At 38.3% G+C, this 15,513-nt stretch overlaps 1 protein-coding gene and 1 non-coding gene across 2 annotated transcripts; both read right to left on the bottom strand.

The window, feature by feature from the left end:
• Positions 1-2,593: 2,593 nt before the first annotated feature.
• On the bottom strand, positions 2,594-12,131 carry RPL5 (ribosomal protein L5). Its single transcript, XM_034437247.3, has 8 exons — positions 11,851-12,131; positions 10,215-10,284; positions 9,998-10,113; positions 8,714-8,848; positions 7,448-7,650; positions 6,219-6,396; positions 5,446-5,534; positions 2,594-2,752 (listed from the first exon to the last, which is right to left on the bottom strand). The coding sequence occupies exons 1-8, from the start codon at positions 11,851-11,853 to the stop codon at positions 2,653-2,655; spliced, it is 894 nt and encodes a 297-aa protein (XP_034293138.1). The 5' UTR covers positions 11,854-12,131; the 3' UTR covers positions 2,594-2,652.
• LOC117677365 (small nucleolar RNA SNORD21) lies at positions 6,518-6,606 on the bottom strand. The gene has a single exon (XR_004594777.1). It is a non-coding gene; the product is annotated as a small nucleolar RNA SNORD21 (small nucleolar RNA).
• Positions 12,132-15,513: the final 3,382 nt, after the last annotated feature.

The following is a 15,513-nucleotide window of genomic DNA, read 5'->3' as shown; positions in this document are numbered from 1 at the left end:
TTATCACAACAGAAATGTAATATAATAAAAATTCCTTGTTAGGCTCATTGCCTGTTTCTACAAAAATCAGATTCTTTAAACTATCTTTCAATACACCTGGATGTTCCCACAGATTTCTGGTTTCCAGCTATTGAGCAAAAGCTGTTTGGGGAGATGATGTACCTCACTTCCCACCCTCTATCCTGCAACTTTTGCCCTGTTTTAAAAGAAACAAAAACGTATTTATTTCTAGGAGCAAGAAGAATCTCTCTATGCAACACTCCCTCAAGAAAATGTTGATTCCGAATCTAGTTTTTCTCACAGGTTAGTTATTAGGAATATCTGAATCCTATATTTAAAATAATAGATAGCAAAAAGCAAAACAACATATCCTCAATGGCAATACTATTGTAGGTATAACATCTAAAGCTTCCAAGTGTGATTCCAGGTATCTTCATGGGCATATTCATGTAATTATCTTGGCAATAATGCAGAAGGCTGCTTTCTCCTTGCTGATTTTCAGTGTTTTTTTTTAATTGTCAAATTAGCATTCTGGTGGTCTCAAATTTACTCAATACAAGATTTTTTAGCCTTTCATGACCAATAACCAAGGCCAGCTTGGTGATACTACTTGAACGAGTGAGATTAATGGCTATCTACAAAAGATGCTGCATGAAATCACTTCTACCAGGAAGATGGAGATTGTATTTTAGCTCTACAGTTCTCCCATCTATTAAACCCATGATTACAGATTTGTTTCTGACTCTTTTGAAGCTATACTTTTGGCTTATTAGAGATGATGTACCACCTTTAGTACTTATAAAGGGATTACATAGGAAGTTTTCCCCCAAAAAATTATGTCCTTATTGAAGGAGAGTTTGTACACCGCAACAGACCAGGGAAAGTAAGTTCTTGGACAGGACAAGTTACAGCTACTCAGGAGTTTCAGAGAAAGTACTTGAAAACCAAGAAATGCCAAAAAGAAGCATGTAACCTGTTCTGAAATGTAACTGAAAGAACAAAGAAGTCTTGTCCAAAACCTTATTATCAAGAAAAATTCTTGAAGATAATTAGTGCCTTGAGAAAAAATAAGTTATCCTTAAGTTCATTTCAAGTGAAAAATTTAAAGTCAGATTTTTTTTGATAAATCCAAATTTAGACCCACCCAATATTGGCTTTATCATCAGTTCTATTAAATAAAGGATGTAGGTCAAGAACACACATCCAGTCTGAACAGACACTAGCATGCAGGTCCCATTTCATCTGAACATGGGAAAAGCTCAAGGTGGAAGACAATCTCTATTCAACACACGTATAAGCCTGAGATCTGAAGGGAAATTATATTTATGTATATCATTCTCAGAATAATCCAAACTCAACTAAGGCAGAAATCAAGTTAACTTAAGCATAATTTAGTATTTTAGTATATCTTGAACAGTTCCTGGAGAAAAGTTATACTGCATCTTTCCTGAATATTAAAATCTGTGGTTATGCTGTTCTCCAGTATTCACTTTTTTAAAAATAGACTGTTTATTAAAGAATTATCTTGATATACAGCTACACAAATATAGCCTGAAAAGCAATCTCAATCTTCTTATTGCATATTTCCCCTTGATTACAGCTTCTGTTCTTTTCTAAGGATGAATTTCATTTTTGTTAATGGGGAAAGAGTTTTAAGAGTGCTGTCTGAACTGCAAAGTCAACAAAATCAAGATTTAAGGGCTTTTTAAAGCCAAGCAATGGAAAGCAAGAGAAGCCGATTAAAACAAAACAGACTTGAGAACTGCTGACACTTTGTCATGCAAAGCTGGCAGGTACCACATCTATAGAATTTATCTAATTTTAGCATATTAAGCTGGCTCACATTACTATGACCTGACTAAAAATGTACTCATATGGTAAGCTAGAACGAAAAGTAGCTTGCAGTAGTCCTAGGAGGGCAGACAACATCCACAATACCAGAATCCATTCTTGTTCCTGAAAATGGATTTTTGGAAAATTTCCAGATGAGATTCCAAAGGTGAGATCTATTTATTCCCAGAAGGCAAAAAAAATATTTCTGGGATTTCATTGAGTTCCATTCATTTCTAGTCACTGACTATATAGTGCCTGGGAATTTGGAAAGCTGTATCTCTAGCAAATCTAGAGAGCACAATTAGAGAGGCTGCTTTTGGATGTCCCTGATAAGGAAACCATACACCCAGATGTTTATCACTTACCTGGTGGGTTTTATTTTAATAGTTAATAGTTTGAAGATTTAGCAGCATGTCAACATTGAACATCAGTGAGGCATAATAGTTGAGATGTTGGATTAGCTGCAAGACCATCTTCAGCCATGAAAGCTTCTTGGGTGACTTGGGGCCAATCATATTCTTTAAGCCCAACCTATCTCATAAGACTGCTGTCGAGAGGAAAACACTGAAGGGACTGCTATGCCTTGAGCCCCCAAGGGAAAAGTGGGATATAAATAGAGGGATTTGCTACAGTGAAGCTAGACTGAACTTCACATCTGTAGCTTCTTCTGTAAGCATAAAGAGGGAGACCCAAGAAACTAGGTGATCAATTAATTCAAAGGCAGATAGAATTCAATCTCAGTAAGTCAACACTTCCAACATTAATTCAATAAGTTTATTCTGTATTCCAAAATCTTCATAGAAAATTATGGAAGGCATCTTAACTATCAGCCACACGTTCCTGAGCCCGAAGGAAGCTAGCTTTCTTTTGAGCCACACGATCTTTCTTCTGAGCAAGGGACAATTTGGGACGGTTCCACCTGCAAAAAGATATATATATTTTGGTTTGGTTATTCTTGCTAATGTAGAGAACCCATCCATCTTAAATGAGTCTTAAAAAGAAAAGAAAAAAGAACCAACACCATAGCATCCTTAGAATTAATGGTCAAATACTACACCACCAGAGAATAATTACTCATGGAATTGCACAAAGGCATCCAAACCAGCTCTTCTTCCAGTTGACGATGACCTGTACCTTTGCCCACCCATACATGATAGTCTCTGCCCATTACATCCTTTTAACATTTTCATAAAGTGAGCCATATTCCATCATCTAATAGTTCACTGAGCAGGAGTTCTGCTTAAGGACTCTTCCACCTCTGCAAACTTCTCTTATCTATTCTTAGCTTGGTTAAACAGATTAATATACTGGACTTGTGAATGATCTTAGAATGAATAAGAATGAATCCCAATAAGCACATTTCAGAAAACCTGAAAGCTATTAGTTTCAACAGAAAACAATACCGCTTTTCTATGAGATAATACATTTCAAACTAGCATGGAAAATCGTACAATTTTATATCAAAAGAACTGATAATTAATACAAATTAGCTTCATTCTGAGGTTTGACAATGGAATAGTGATGCCTATGTTAGGGAACCAATTATTTTCCTTCTGAAAATGTAAGTACAATGCAATCACACCACCTCATATTGTGCTTTATGGTAGCTGAGTAAAATTTTGTTCATATATGGACTACTGCTCATTAGTCTGTGTTCTTATATTCCAAGCAAAAGCAGAAATTTCAAGGCAAGCAGGCTGCACATAGCTTATAAATATAATTGTATGATAGGAATGTGCAAAATGTTCCATTTCTAGTGGTCCATGTCCAATAAAAAAAAGCCAAGGATGTGGTGGAGTTGATGGGTAAGTGGAGGTAGGAAAATGAAGAGGCTAGAAAGATTAAGGGCCGGATAGGACAGCTAGATTGTTATCACTAATTTCCTCAATTTCCAACATAGCACAAGGAGAAATAGCAAAAAGCAGATACTGGAAACTCGGGTGAACAGGCCAGTACAGGTAGGCTTCAAATTACAACTGTAATGGAGCCCAACTTGAGACAGTTGTGAAGCAGACTGATAAATGACAGATCTGATTTCCCAACTTTTGCAGTGGTTGGTAAGTGAATCACAGCAGGTAAGTGAACACCACGGTAATTAAGTGAACCAATGGATATGGTTTTGAAGAAAAACCAGAAATGCTATTTTGCAAAACCACTGTATAATGCAGTTGCAGGACACCACAAACAGCTGTGTGACCCAGTTGCCAAGCGGCCAAAGTGTGGTCATCTGTGTGCGCACATGTGCGCATTAGAATTTGAATCCAGGTTGTAAGTCTACTGGAACTTCAAGCAGTTGCTAAGCAACCTATCATAACTCGAGAACTACCTGTATACATGTCATGAAGAGAAAAGCAGTGGACTAGTCTTCTCCTATTCACTCCTATAAGACCTCTCTGGATATTCCTGGTTTTGGTTCTGAAGAATCACTGCTCAGCCAAAATGCATCCCAACTCCCAATACAGTGGGGTTTTTTTCAGTTTGAAACTAAACGTTGTTCTGTGCACACCTCTAATTATTACTCCAAATCCATTAATGAACTTTGACCAACGCAGAAAGATGTGCAACAAAAGCAAAACAGGAGACTTGGCATGCTCCTGAACAGGCGGCTATGCTAAATAAGCAAGCAAGCACGCTGGAGTTATTTTCAATTTTAAAACCCAGGAACATGGTTTTAAGCTTTATATTAAATTGTTTTGCCAGGAAAAACTTAACTCTTAACACAAAATAAAAATTATTCCTTTTTAGCATCCCCCCAAAGAATGAATAAATATCCTTCTCACCCTTATGGGTGGTATGCATCTTCCTCAATCTCAGATCCTCTATCAGAGGCCTGGGAGTTTGAGGATTCTGCACAAGATCCTAGCTCTTCCTAGCATTGCACTCGTCTGGAGAGAGACCTCCGATGTCGTTCCTGAGATCTGTTGGAGCCATTCTCCCAGCTTAGGCATCACAGCCCTCATTTCTCTTATTACCACGGTGACAACTCTGACATTTACTTTCCACATCCACTCCAGTTCCTGGTACTTCTCCAGTTTCTCATAACCCTTCTTCCTGATGTTGCTGTCACTTGGCAATGCTATGTCTATCGGCACTGCTGTCTTCTGGTTATTGTCTACTAACACGATGTCCAGTTGATTGGTCAGTACCTGTCTGGATCTGGAAGTCCCACAGGATCTTAACTTTCTTGCTCTACACAAGCTCTTGTGGGATCTTCCATCTAAACATAGGAGGGTCTAGCTCATATTCTACACAGATCTTCCTATACACAATGCCAGCTATTGGTTGTGCTGTTCAATGTATGCTGTTCCTGCCTGCATCTATGTGTTGAACTGTCTCTGTGATCTCTCTGCAAAGTCTGTACCTTGGGTCCTGTCTAGTGTGGTAGACCCCTGCTTCTATAATATAGTGCTGAGATCCTGTTTCGCTATGATCAGGATCAGTGCTATCCTTTAGTCCAGCCCTTTCCAGACATTGGTAGAATTTCCCCATATTCCCTATATTTCCATATATATACAGTGTGTGTGTGTATTTCAATGTTAATACATTCTTTCACTAATATACAAGTACATGTTTCCTATGGAACTCCTCTTAGGAAAAAAAAAGTCATCTTACCTCTTCTTTTTAACTTCTCTCTTAGGTTTCTTTTCATAGGCAGGTTTTTCACGTATTGCTGCATGAGCTTTTCTATACATTTCTTCCATCTGTGGCAACATAATTTAGAGATTAATTCATACTTACTACATATTTAGTACATTTGTCTTGAAAACAAAAGCAAACAGGAGAAAGAGCGTTACAATAAAGTCAAATGCAGTGCTTCCGTATCTTCAACCCTAAAATCCATTATACACAAATAGCAGACTGAAGAAGGATCTGCAACATGGTTCATGCATGTAACAACTGGTTTCAAGCAGCTCCTATCCAAACTGAAACATTTGTGTTTTATCCAGGCAGGGACCAAAAAAGGAGTTGTTTTATGTCTGATAAAAATCAAACTGTGGTTTTTCCAGACAGCAAAGTATATTTCGAAGGAAGAGGGAATAACAGGTAAGAAAAAGCCCAAGAGCCAACTGGAGTACCTCAGGGAAAGATGGAGGGAAACTTACAAACAGCAGAAAGCAAGCCAGTAGAAAAGACGCGCCAAAAATCACGCACACATTGCAAACAAGCAAGCAGGTAAGCAGTCATTCTGCTGAGGTGCATCTGTCAATGTTATATATGGACTAGATACTTATTGAATAAGCCATGCTCAAGAGTACATGTAACCATGCAGCAATGACATCAGGTCTAAGTTTTGGTGACTTACAAATTTGCTTTAGCAATTTTTTAACTACAATGAAATGGTTGCTAAGCAGTAACTGAAGGACTTATATAAACAGATGTATTACCATGTCAGATGTTACATTGTTCTTGATATATTGAGAGAACTGTTTTTTATAAGCATCTTCATCTTCTTCCATCAAGTATCGCATGTAATCTGCAACGTTTTGGCCCATGATATGCTTGCGGTGGACTTCTGCATTGAACTCTTTGCTCTCTGAGTCATAACCAGGGAAACGCTTGGTACTATGAAACAAAGAGCTGAGCATTATACACTCTGGGAGCAAACTGGGTAAGATGTGGAACATAACATTGTTAAGATTCCAAAAAGTTTTGTTGGGGGGGGGGGGCAGATTCAAGCGTTTCAGCCACCATCAGTCCCGTCTTGAAACACCAAGATCAATCATACACACACCAACTACAGAGTGTTCAGTCAGTGGGATATCATCATACAGTAGCCAGTTAATAGCAAAACAAAAGATGGGATTATTACACAATGCTACAATCACCCTATTTTACTAATTTTTTAATTCAGAAAACCTACTAAAATCAAAGTGAAAAGAGAAGCAGATTTTTGTGCATCCAGCTCGTGTAAGATTTTAGCAATGAATTGCATATGGCAAATAAGTAGCAAAATCAATAGCACTTAGACTTATATACTGCTTCACAGTGCTTTTTACAGCCCTCTCTAAGCAGTTTACAGAGTCAGCATATTGCCCCCAACAATTTGGGTCCTCATTTTACCCACCTCGGAAGGATGGAAGGCTGAGTCAACCTTGAGCCTGGTGAGATTTGAACTGCCAGATTGCAGGCAGCTGGCAGGCAGAAAAAGTAGCCTGCAGAACTGCACTCTAACCACTGCACCACCGTGGCTCAAGTACTGGATCTACTACAGAGAATAGCTTAATGGCAACGGAGAGCCAGTTTGGTGTTGTGGCAAAGTCACCAGATTAGAAATTGGGAGTTGTAGTCCACTTTAGGCATGAAAGCCAGCTAAGTGATTTTGGGCCAGTATCTTTTTTGGCTCACCTCACCTCACCAGGTTGTTGTGGTGGGAAAAAAGGAGGATGTTTACCACCTTGAGTTATTTATAAAGATAAATGTGGATTTAAAAATTGTTAATTTTTTTAGATAAAAAAAATTTACAAAGCCTCACAACAGAATACAAATGACTTTAGACACAGTTATAGCCTCAATAAAAAGAGCATATTCAAAAATGTATAAAAAGAGGGGAAGGGAAAATATATAGTGAAATGGTTGCCTGAATGTGAATTGAATTCAGAAGGGAAGAAATTACCTGTGTGGAATGGAAAGACCACCATCCACAGCTCCTTTCAGAGCACCAAAGACTTTGTTTCCAGTAGTCGTCCGAGCAAGGCCAGCATCCAGATAACAAGTAAAGGCACCAGGCTGTCCATCCACACTTTCCACATTGTATTCATCACCAGTCACTTCAACTTGGCCTTCATAGATCTTATCAAGACCAAATTTATTCAGAAGCTGCAAACAACAGCATATGTTAAGTTTTCCTTGACAAAGAAGTTCACACTTCATTTATACAGTGATGTGCAATGCTTGCCACCATACAGGAATGAAATCAACATACCCTGTAAATCTGAAAAAAAATTAGATGTTTTTTAAAGAATGAAAACTTGATTTACAACAATTTATTAGATTCTGCTACAGCAGACCTCAAAACCCCTAGATCACATTTCCTCAGCAATTTACCTCATTTGAATAATAACATAATCATGCCATTTGTAAAATGGCATCATTATGACACCACTTATCCCGGATAACCAACATTGCCAGGATGATGTACTTTCATAATAAACAGTTCAGAATACTATTATAATACTATTTCTCCCCAAGTAGTCATTTAAAACAAGGTTTCTCTATAATTGTGTCCTTGAGTTGGTTATCTCATTAATCCATAACGTGTCATTTTTGCTCATTTTTCAAATTTTTAACATTTATTACAGTTATATATTACGCCTCTGTCAAGATTCCAGGAAGTTCAAAATGTAAGACATAGTAAAATACAATAAAATGCCATAAAATTTAGAACACAAAAACATACACATTAAATCTCTATTTTATCAGTAAGATAAAATTCCCAACAGAAAATGACAGCCCAATATTAGTTCAAAAGCTCACCTGAACAGTGTTCTAATTGACTTGGGAAAGGCCAATAAAGAGTCCAAGCTCTTTATTGACATGCTACAAACTCCCCCCACTATTACACACTATGGGGTGCGATAACAGACCCCCTGTAAAGCAGAGATTCAAACTGGGAAAACCTATATGGTACTACAAAAAAAGGAGACATGGTTCTCTTTTAACACCCAAGCCTAAATCTCTGAATCTATTTAACATAAGCTTTGTCTATAAATTAATGCCTTTTATCTCACTGGTAAGAATTTTCACTGAACTTGAGGGACTAACACAGAAAGGCTGTGTGCATATTGATTTGTAATTCATTCCTCATATTGGTAATATCAATGACTGCAGATCTTCCAAGTGAGTACGGAGGCACGAATAGTAATCTTCAAGAGATACATACCCTGCGGGCCATCAGCAAGCCTGTACAATAGGCAGCAGCATAGTTGGTCAAGCCTACTTTCACGCCATACTTTGGCAGCTCGTGAGAGTATGCAGCACAGACAATCATGTCACCTTCAATTCTGGCATATGCAATCTAAAAAGGAGAAAACTGAGTGATCTCAAATCCATTTATTCAATTGTCCTATGCAGCAAATACTCCCAAACTGAGTCTCTTTAATCCAGCAAATAGATCCATAATTCAGTATCTGAAAGTTACATGTATATATCCAAATGTTGTTTCCCAGGTTTGCAGAAAGTATGTTTTTAGTACTTTTACAACGGGAATCCAGGGATGGCATATTCCTTTATACTGTTTTCACCTCTAGCATCGTGTTGCATAACTATCTTATAAGGTCTGTTTCTCTTTTTTTCAGTCCTTTTCCATATTCACCCACTTCTTCCATGCCCAACTGCAAGACTAAATTTAGGTCAAAGGCTACCTGTTGTCCATTCTTTCTTTGAACATCATTACTGGTAAAATGTTAAAAGTATTATATATTTTATTAGATTTAGCTGCTGCCCAATTCCAAAACTCTTGGCGGCTCACAACTTAAAATGAGTACTATAAAAATTATGTAATACAATATAAAGAAACCACAGTATCTGTCTAATAAGTTCTCTCCCTCTCTATCCCTCCTATATATATAGAAATAAAAAAAAGGGAGTCATATCCAACCTATCCACAGCCAGGGTTTCAAGACCTTTCAGAATTATCATCAGAGTGAGAACCGCACAAATGTCTGAAGGATTCTCATTCTTAGAAGGCAAGCCATGCGACAGAGAAGGCACTCTTCCCAGGGCACAAGAGATGTCACTGTTTAATCAGTGGGACTGAGTTTAGGAGTTACGAGTCCAATAGAATCCTAAAGTTGTACATGGATTTTGAAAGGGGAAGTGCAATTCATTGTTTTATAAAGCAATGTAATTAAACTTTATTTAACATAATGTAATTGGTAATGTATAACGTGTGTGTCTACAAGAGTAAAATATCAAATGAAGTTCCAAATAGTACAGATATAACTTTCTTCTAAAGGGTAAGTATTATGAACAGTATGGACTATTCTAGTTTCAGAATATAATTTTGGTCTAAAAAAAAATCAAATGTTGGAGAAAAAGCATGGTTAAAGATGCTCATCACTTAAGGACGCTATGTGTGTTATAAAACATCCACACAAAATCACTGCTATAGGAGACATATGCAAATTGGTTCTTCACAATAGCCAAAATCAAAAGATGGCCTTACCTGGCAAATGATATCTCTGTTGGTGACACGTACAATCATCCTGTATTTAGGGGTGTTGTACTTGTTTTTATCTTGAATTACCAAGCGCTTACGAGCATAGTAATCAGTCTTTCCCTCTGAATAAGAAAAAAAAAAAAGATCAAATATATTTAGAAACGTTGTCTTTATGCCATGATCCATTCAATGTACTGAATCTCTGTAAAGAAGTGAAGCTGACCTCTCCTTCTTCGGAACTTGACTTGGTACCTCTTAAAGTAGGCTTTGTTCTTGACAACTTTGACAAAACCCTTGAATAAATGGACAAAAAAAAAAAGTTAGAACACCTGTATGACAATCTGTCAAATGAAGGATTGGGGAGCGTAGAAGCTGAAACAGATGTAATTTTTCACAATTGTTATATCCTAGTCTATGACAGAGAAAAATGTCTGAGAACCAAGAAGCTGAAAATACAGAATAAAGTGCAAAACGGAAAACTGGATTGCCAAACTCATTCTGTCAGTAGATGCTTACAGAATTCTATCTTAAATACTGTGAAAACATTGGAAATCATCAAAAGCACTGACCATCTATATAAGAAAGTAAACATTCAAGCTTTTTATTGCTACCCATCTATCATCAACAATTTATGCATTTATGAAGGCACTCTGTATTTGCATTTATTTTATAAGATTTAATCCCTTCCCCCAAATTACGTACTGTCAGTCTACCCATGTCTCATGAAAATATCTGTGGATGGAACAATGCCCACAGTGAACTGAATTCTAAAAAGCCAGCAGGCTTACCTATTCTGACTACCTCAAAGAAAGTCACCTTCTATTAAACTTCTTTTGGCTGATGAAATGGGTTCAGCCTTCTCCCTTTCCAAAGTAGTGTAAACCTGTGATATCATATCCTAGTCTGCTAGGATCAACTGGGACCCCCTTTTTATTTTTTGGGGGGGATGCTACTCCTGAAATTATTCCTGGCTATAATGGCAGAACAAAATTATGCATCTTTCACACAAAAAGCACGCGAGATGGTCAAAGCAACAACAAAAACTCACCTCAAGCTTTATTTAGCTTGACAGACTGCCAGACCGACCCTTGCTCTCTTACAATGATTTAAAGTCGTGTTTTTTTAAAAAATAAAAAATTAACCTGCAGCCCCATTCACTGAGAAAAGCATAATGCATTGAAGCAGCCCTGAACCGGTTTTTAACCATGTGCTGTTGGAAAGCAAGCAAACACACATATCCAGACACTTGAGCAAACGTCAAGGAAACTTCAGACACGTTCAGGGAAAATAAAATAAAATAAAAGGTTATCTAGGAGAAGGGCTCGTAATTAAGGCTTCTCTGCAAAGCCATTAAACGACCTCAAGTCGACTCCCCTGTTGTTTCTCATTCCTTCCTTCCACAGGCCTAGATCCTGCAGGGATGGCAGCTCTCTCCATTCAGCCAAGCCCAGTTCCACGTCTGTACATACCTGGGGAGCCTTTCATGCATTCGAGAGCTTCAGTCTAAAGGAGATTCAACGATCTACCCTCCATATAGAGAAAGAGAGGAAGCTAATGAAGAAAAGGTTGCTTAGGACCCTGAGGAAGAAACTCTTCGGGTCGGGAGGGAAACAGGAGGAGGTGAGAAAGGCAGACTCGGGGAGACCCTTTTAATGAAGCTCAGGGAGGCAGCATCTCTCCCATAAGACAGCGAGAGCAGCCATTAGGCCACGCTGGAACTCGCTTCCGCGGCCGGGCCCACCGCTTCCGAATCGGTATCCATCCAGGCGGCAGGAGGCCAACAAGGAGCCAGCCGAGCACGGGAATGCAAAGCCGGTCCCGCCCTCCCCCACCACGGCTCGATTGGGCCCGGTACTGACCATGATTGCCGGTTGTATCCCGTTTCGTCGTAGGCCGACGGCCGCCTAACGAAACGCCTGCAACCCGTAACGCTATGGGAAAAGGCCGAGCTTAGGACGCAGGCGCGACACGTGACCGGGCTGACAAGGCAAGTTCGCATCGAAGAGGGGACCGTTCGAGGAGAGGATGCCGCCCTCTGGAGGCTTGGAGGGAGTGGTGGCTTGTGCTCCGCTTCTTCTGTCCGCTTCCCTGGCGTTTACCGTCGGTTCAAGCTCCTCGGAGTAAGGAGTGCGTTATCCGTAGCTGCTGTTCTGACATCACTGTAGCAAAACTTCCTCTGACTACTAATGGCATTTCAGTTTGGTCCTGCCTGGGTTCGTGCAGCGGACATTTAGAGCAGTTTTTTTCAAATCTGGCGACTTTTAGGTACGACGTGTGGGCTGCAACGTTTCGTAGTGGCTTGGGAAAGTCCACACATCTTAAAGTTGCCAAGTTGTAAGAAACGCTGATTTAGAGCAGGGGTTGCCAAACTTGGCAGCTTTAAGACTTGTGGACTTCAACTCCCAGAATGCTGGCTGGAGAATTCTGGGAGTTGAAGTCCACAAGTCTTAAAGCTGCCAAGTTTGAAGACCTCAGATTTAGAGCAATCTTCCACAGCCGATGCTCAGAAACTGTGCTGGACCATCTCATACTGTCAAATCGAAATAGTCAACACACTGACAATGAGGAGTAAGGCTCCCTCAATGAGACGCACCCATGGTTGTAATTTGCCATTGGTTTTTTGACTTCTCTTCATAAATTGGCAGCTCGGGGATTTCCTGAGAGTCGCCCATGCAAGTATTACTCAGACCCTGCCCTACTTCTCAACATTCACCCACTATATAGCATTCACCCATTATATACTGCTCAAAAAAAATAAAGGGAACACAAGGAGAAGACATCCAAGATCTGAATGAATGAAATAGCCTTATTAAATACTTTTTACAGTATTTAACACAATATAAAGTATTTAGTACAATATAAACTACTGTATTACAGTAAATACAGTAGTTTATACACTGCTCAAACAACTAAAGGGAACACAAAACTACTGTATGTAACGAACAAAATATTTAATAAGGCTATTTCATTCATTCAGATCTCGGATGTCTTCTGCTTGTGTTCCCTTTAATTTTTTGAGCAGTGTATATTGCTGAATGTTGCAGAATTTAACCAACATATCTGGATGGTAATGGTGGAAAATGCTCTCGCAGATTTTTCATTTGTGTTAAATTTATATGGCATTTGAATAGGCTTAACATGTTGACAAGCAGTTAATTGATTGCTTTTGCATCATCAAGTTAACATTGGCCACTAATTGCTACCTAAATATATTTTCTTTTGGATGCTCAGTCCCCAACCTCTCTTCAGGTCTACCAATGGTGCCCCAATCACCACTGTAAATGAGTCCATCCATCTTGCTTGGTCTTTATCTTTCCTTCTTTCCTTCCTCCTTTCTCAGCATTAGAAACTTCTTAAGACAGCTCGGTCTTCACATGATGTTTCCAAAATATGATACTATAATTGGAGCTTGATCATTTGTACCTCAAATGAGAGCTGTTTTTATTTATTTTATTTGTTCTCTTATTTATTTGTTTGTTTGTTTGTTTCTTGGCTACCAACTCTTTGAGTTTTCCAAATCCTCAACTTCTACAAAGCATAGAAATAAGTTTAGCTGATATATATTCTGTCATATATTAAGTTTCAATTCCACAGTTTCCAAATGCCTGGGAGTTATGAGAATTTAAATATATCAGGAGCTAAACTGAGTAGTGAATGAGTAACACTTCCCCTGGTGTAGAAACAATATAGTTTCAGCAGGTTTAAGCAGAAGATGAATATGACATGAGTCAACATGTTTTGTACTCAAAAATCTATGGCTCATTTTGCACTTTCACCAGAATTATGCCTGAGGAGATGATTCCAACAAGATCACTCCTGGTGTAACCCCAATGACACTGATCCAGCCTAAGCTACACAGGATCTTATGCTTAGAATGAATCTTATTCACTACAAAGTATGTACAGCATTTGTCTGGACAGTCATGTTCCTTTTAAATTTTTTTATAATTTTAAATATTGTAAGCTACCCAGAGTCTTTTTAGCAATTGGATAACCTCAAAATAAATGAAAAAAATATAGTGATAAGAAGCAAAAGTTGCATGGCATTAGTACTGGATGCTACCAAAATTGGGATAGCAGAATCAAAAGAGAAGAGAACCCATAAAACTTTAATAAGTTGAATAATAATGATTTAAAAGAATTTTAACAGGCAAAACTCTAAAATATGTAGCTTTGTTCAATTAAGTTATGCACAAAAGCAATACATCTTTTCAATGCTCAGCTAATTAAATCTAATTGGGTTCCATGCATGTGGCCAAGATTTAGTTTACACAACACATCTAGCTTATTAGCTATGATTTGCTAACACCCAGAATTGGCTGAGTTTCCCGAATACTGTAAATTAGGTCTATTATATCTAGACTGCAACAATCTAGATCAGGGGTGTCAAACTTGCATTGTCACGGCGGTGTCACATGACGTATAGGGACTTTTCCCCCCTTCGCTAAACTAGACGTGGGCGTGGCCACATCTGGTCCGCGGGCCGGGAGCTTGACAGCCCTGATTTTGATGATCACTGAATGGAAGCTAAGAGATACAGGAAACTCTTTGCTGCCACCTAATCATCATCTGGATTTTTGCAGCCCAGAAATGTTCATTTCTCCTAAATGCTGCATGGCAAATATCCGTTAATAAAAGAACTCTCATAATAGGAAGCTATACAAATAGATGATAGTTTTGTTATCAAGCTATGTACTGCTTTACAGATAATAAAAACATTTATATCTTCCTCCTTCTCCTTTGCTGTTTCTGACACTCAAGCTGGCTCTAAATCATTCATACTGTAGATCAGCTGGTTGCCTGGTGATAGAATAGTATTATTAGAGCGTTTTTAAATAATAGAAACAATTTTGGCTTCAATGGAATTATAATAAGGAAAATAAGCGTACAATATACTGTTGCTTTGTGTCTTATGTAACTTTTTAATTTGTTACACAGGTCTGTATCTCAATCTGAATTTTTCTTGATATTCAGGTTAAACATTAATCCATAAAATTGATTAAAACAAATATGCAAGACAGCAAATATGCACCATAATTATAGTATGGCTGCCAATGACATAAGACATGCTTCTAGGTTACTCATTTGTCTTTAAAGAAAATAATCAGTTTATAGATTATCCTAAGCAATAATGTGGTTTAGTCATACAGGTAATCCTCAATTTATGACCACAATTGAGCCCAAATTTTCTGTTCCTAAGCAAGGCAGGTTTTAAGCTGTTTGACCCATTTTGTGACTTTTTTTATGTCAGAGCTGTTAAGCAAATCATTTCAGTTAAGTGAATCATGTGGTCATTAAGCGAATCTGGTTTTCCTCATTGACTTTGCTTGTTCAAAGCCAGCTGGAAAGGTTACAAATGGGGATCACATGACCCCAGGACAGTACAACAGTCATAAATACATATCAGTTGCCAAACACTCAAATTTTGATTATGTGGCCATGGGGATGGTGCAAGAGTTTTGTAAATGTGAAAACTGGTCATCAGTCTAATTTTTTCAGTGCTGTTGTAACTTTGAACAGCCA

Source organism: Pantherophis guttatus, chromosome 3 (genome assembly GCF_059756535.1).
Source record: "Pantherophis guttatus breed Tessera chromosome 3, ASM5975653v1, whole genome shotgun sequence".
NCBI classification, from domain to species: Eukaryota; Metazoa; Chordata; class Lepidosauria; order Squamata; family Colubridae; genus Pantherophis; species Pantherophis guttatus.
The sequence above is the reverse complement of the archived record's forward strand: the minus strand, read 5'-3'. Positions and strand labels throughout refer to the sequence as shown.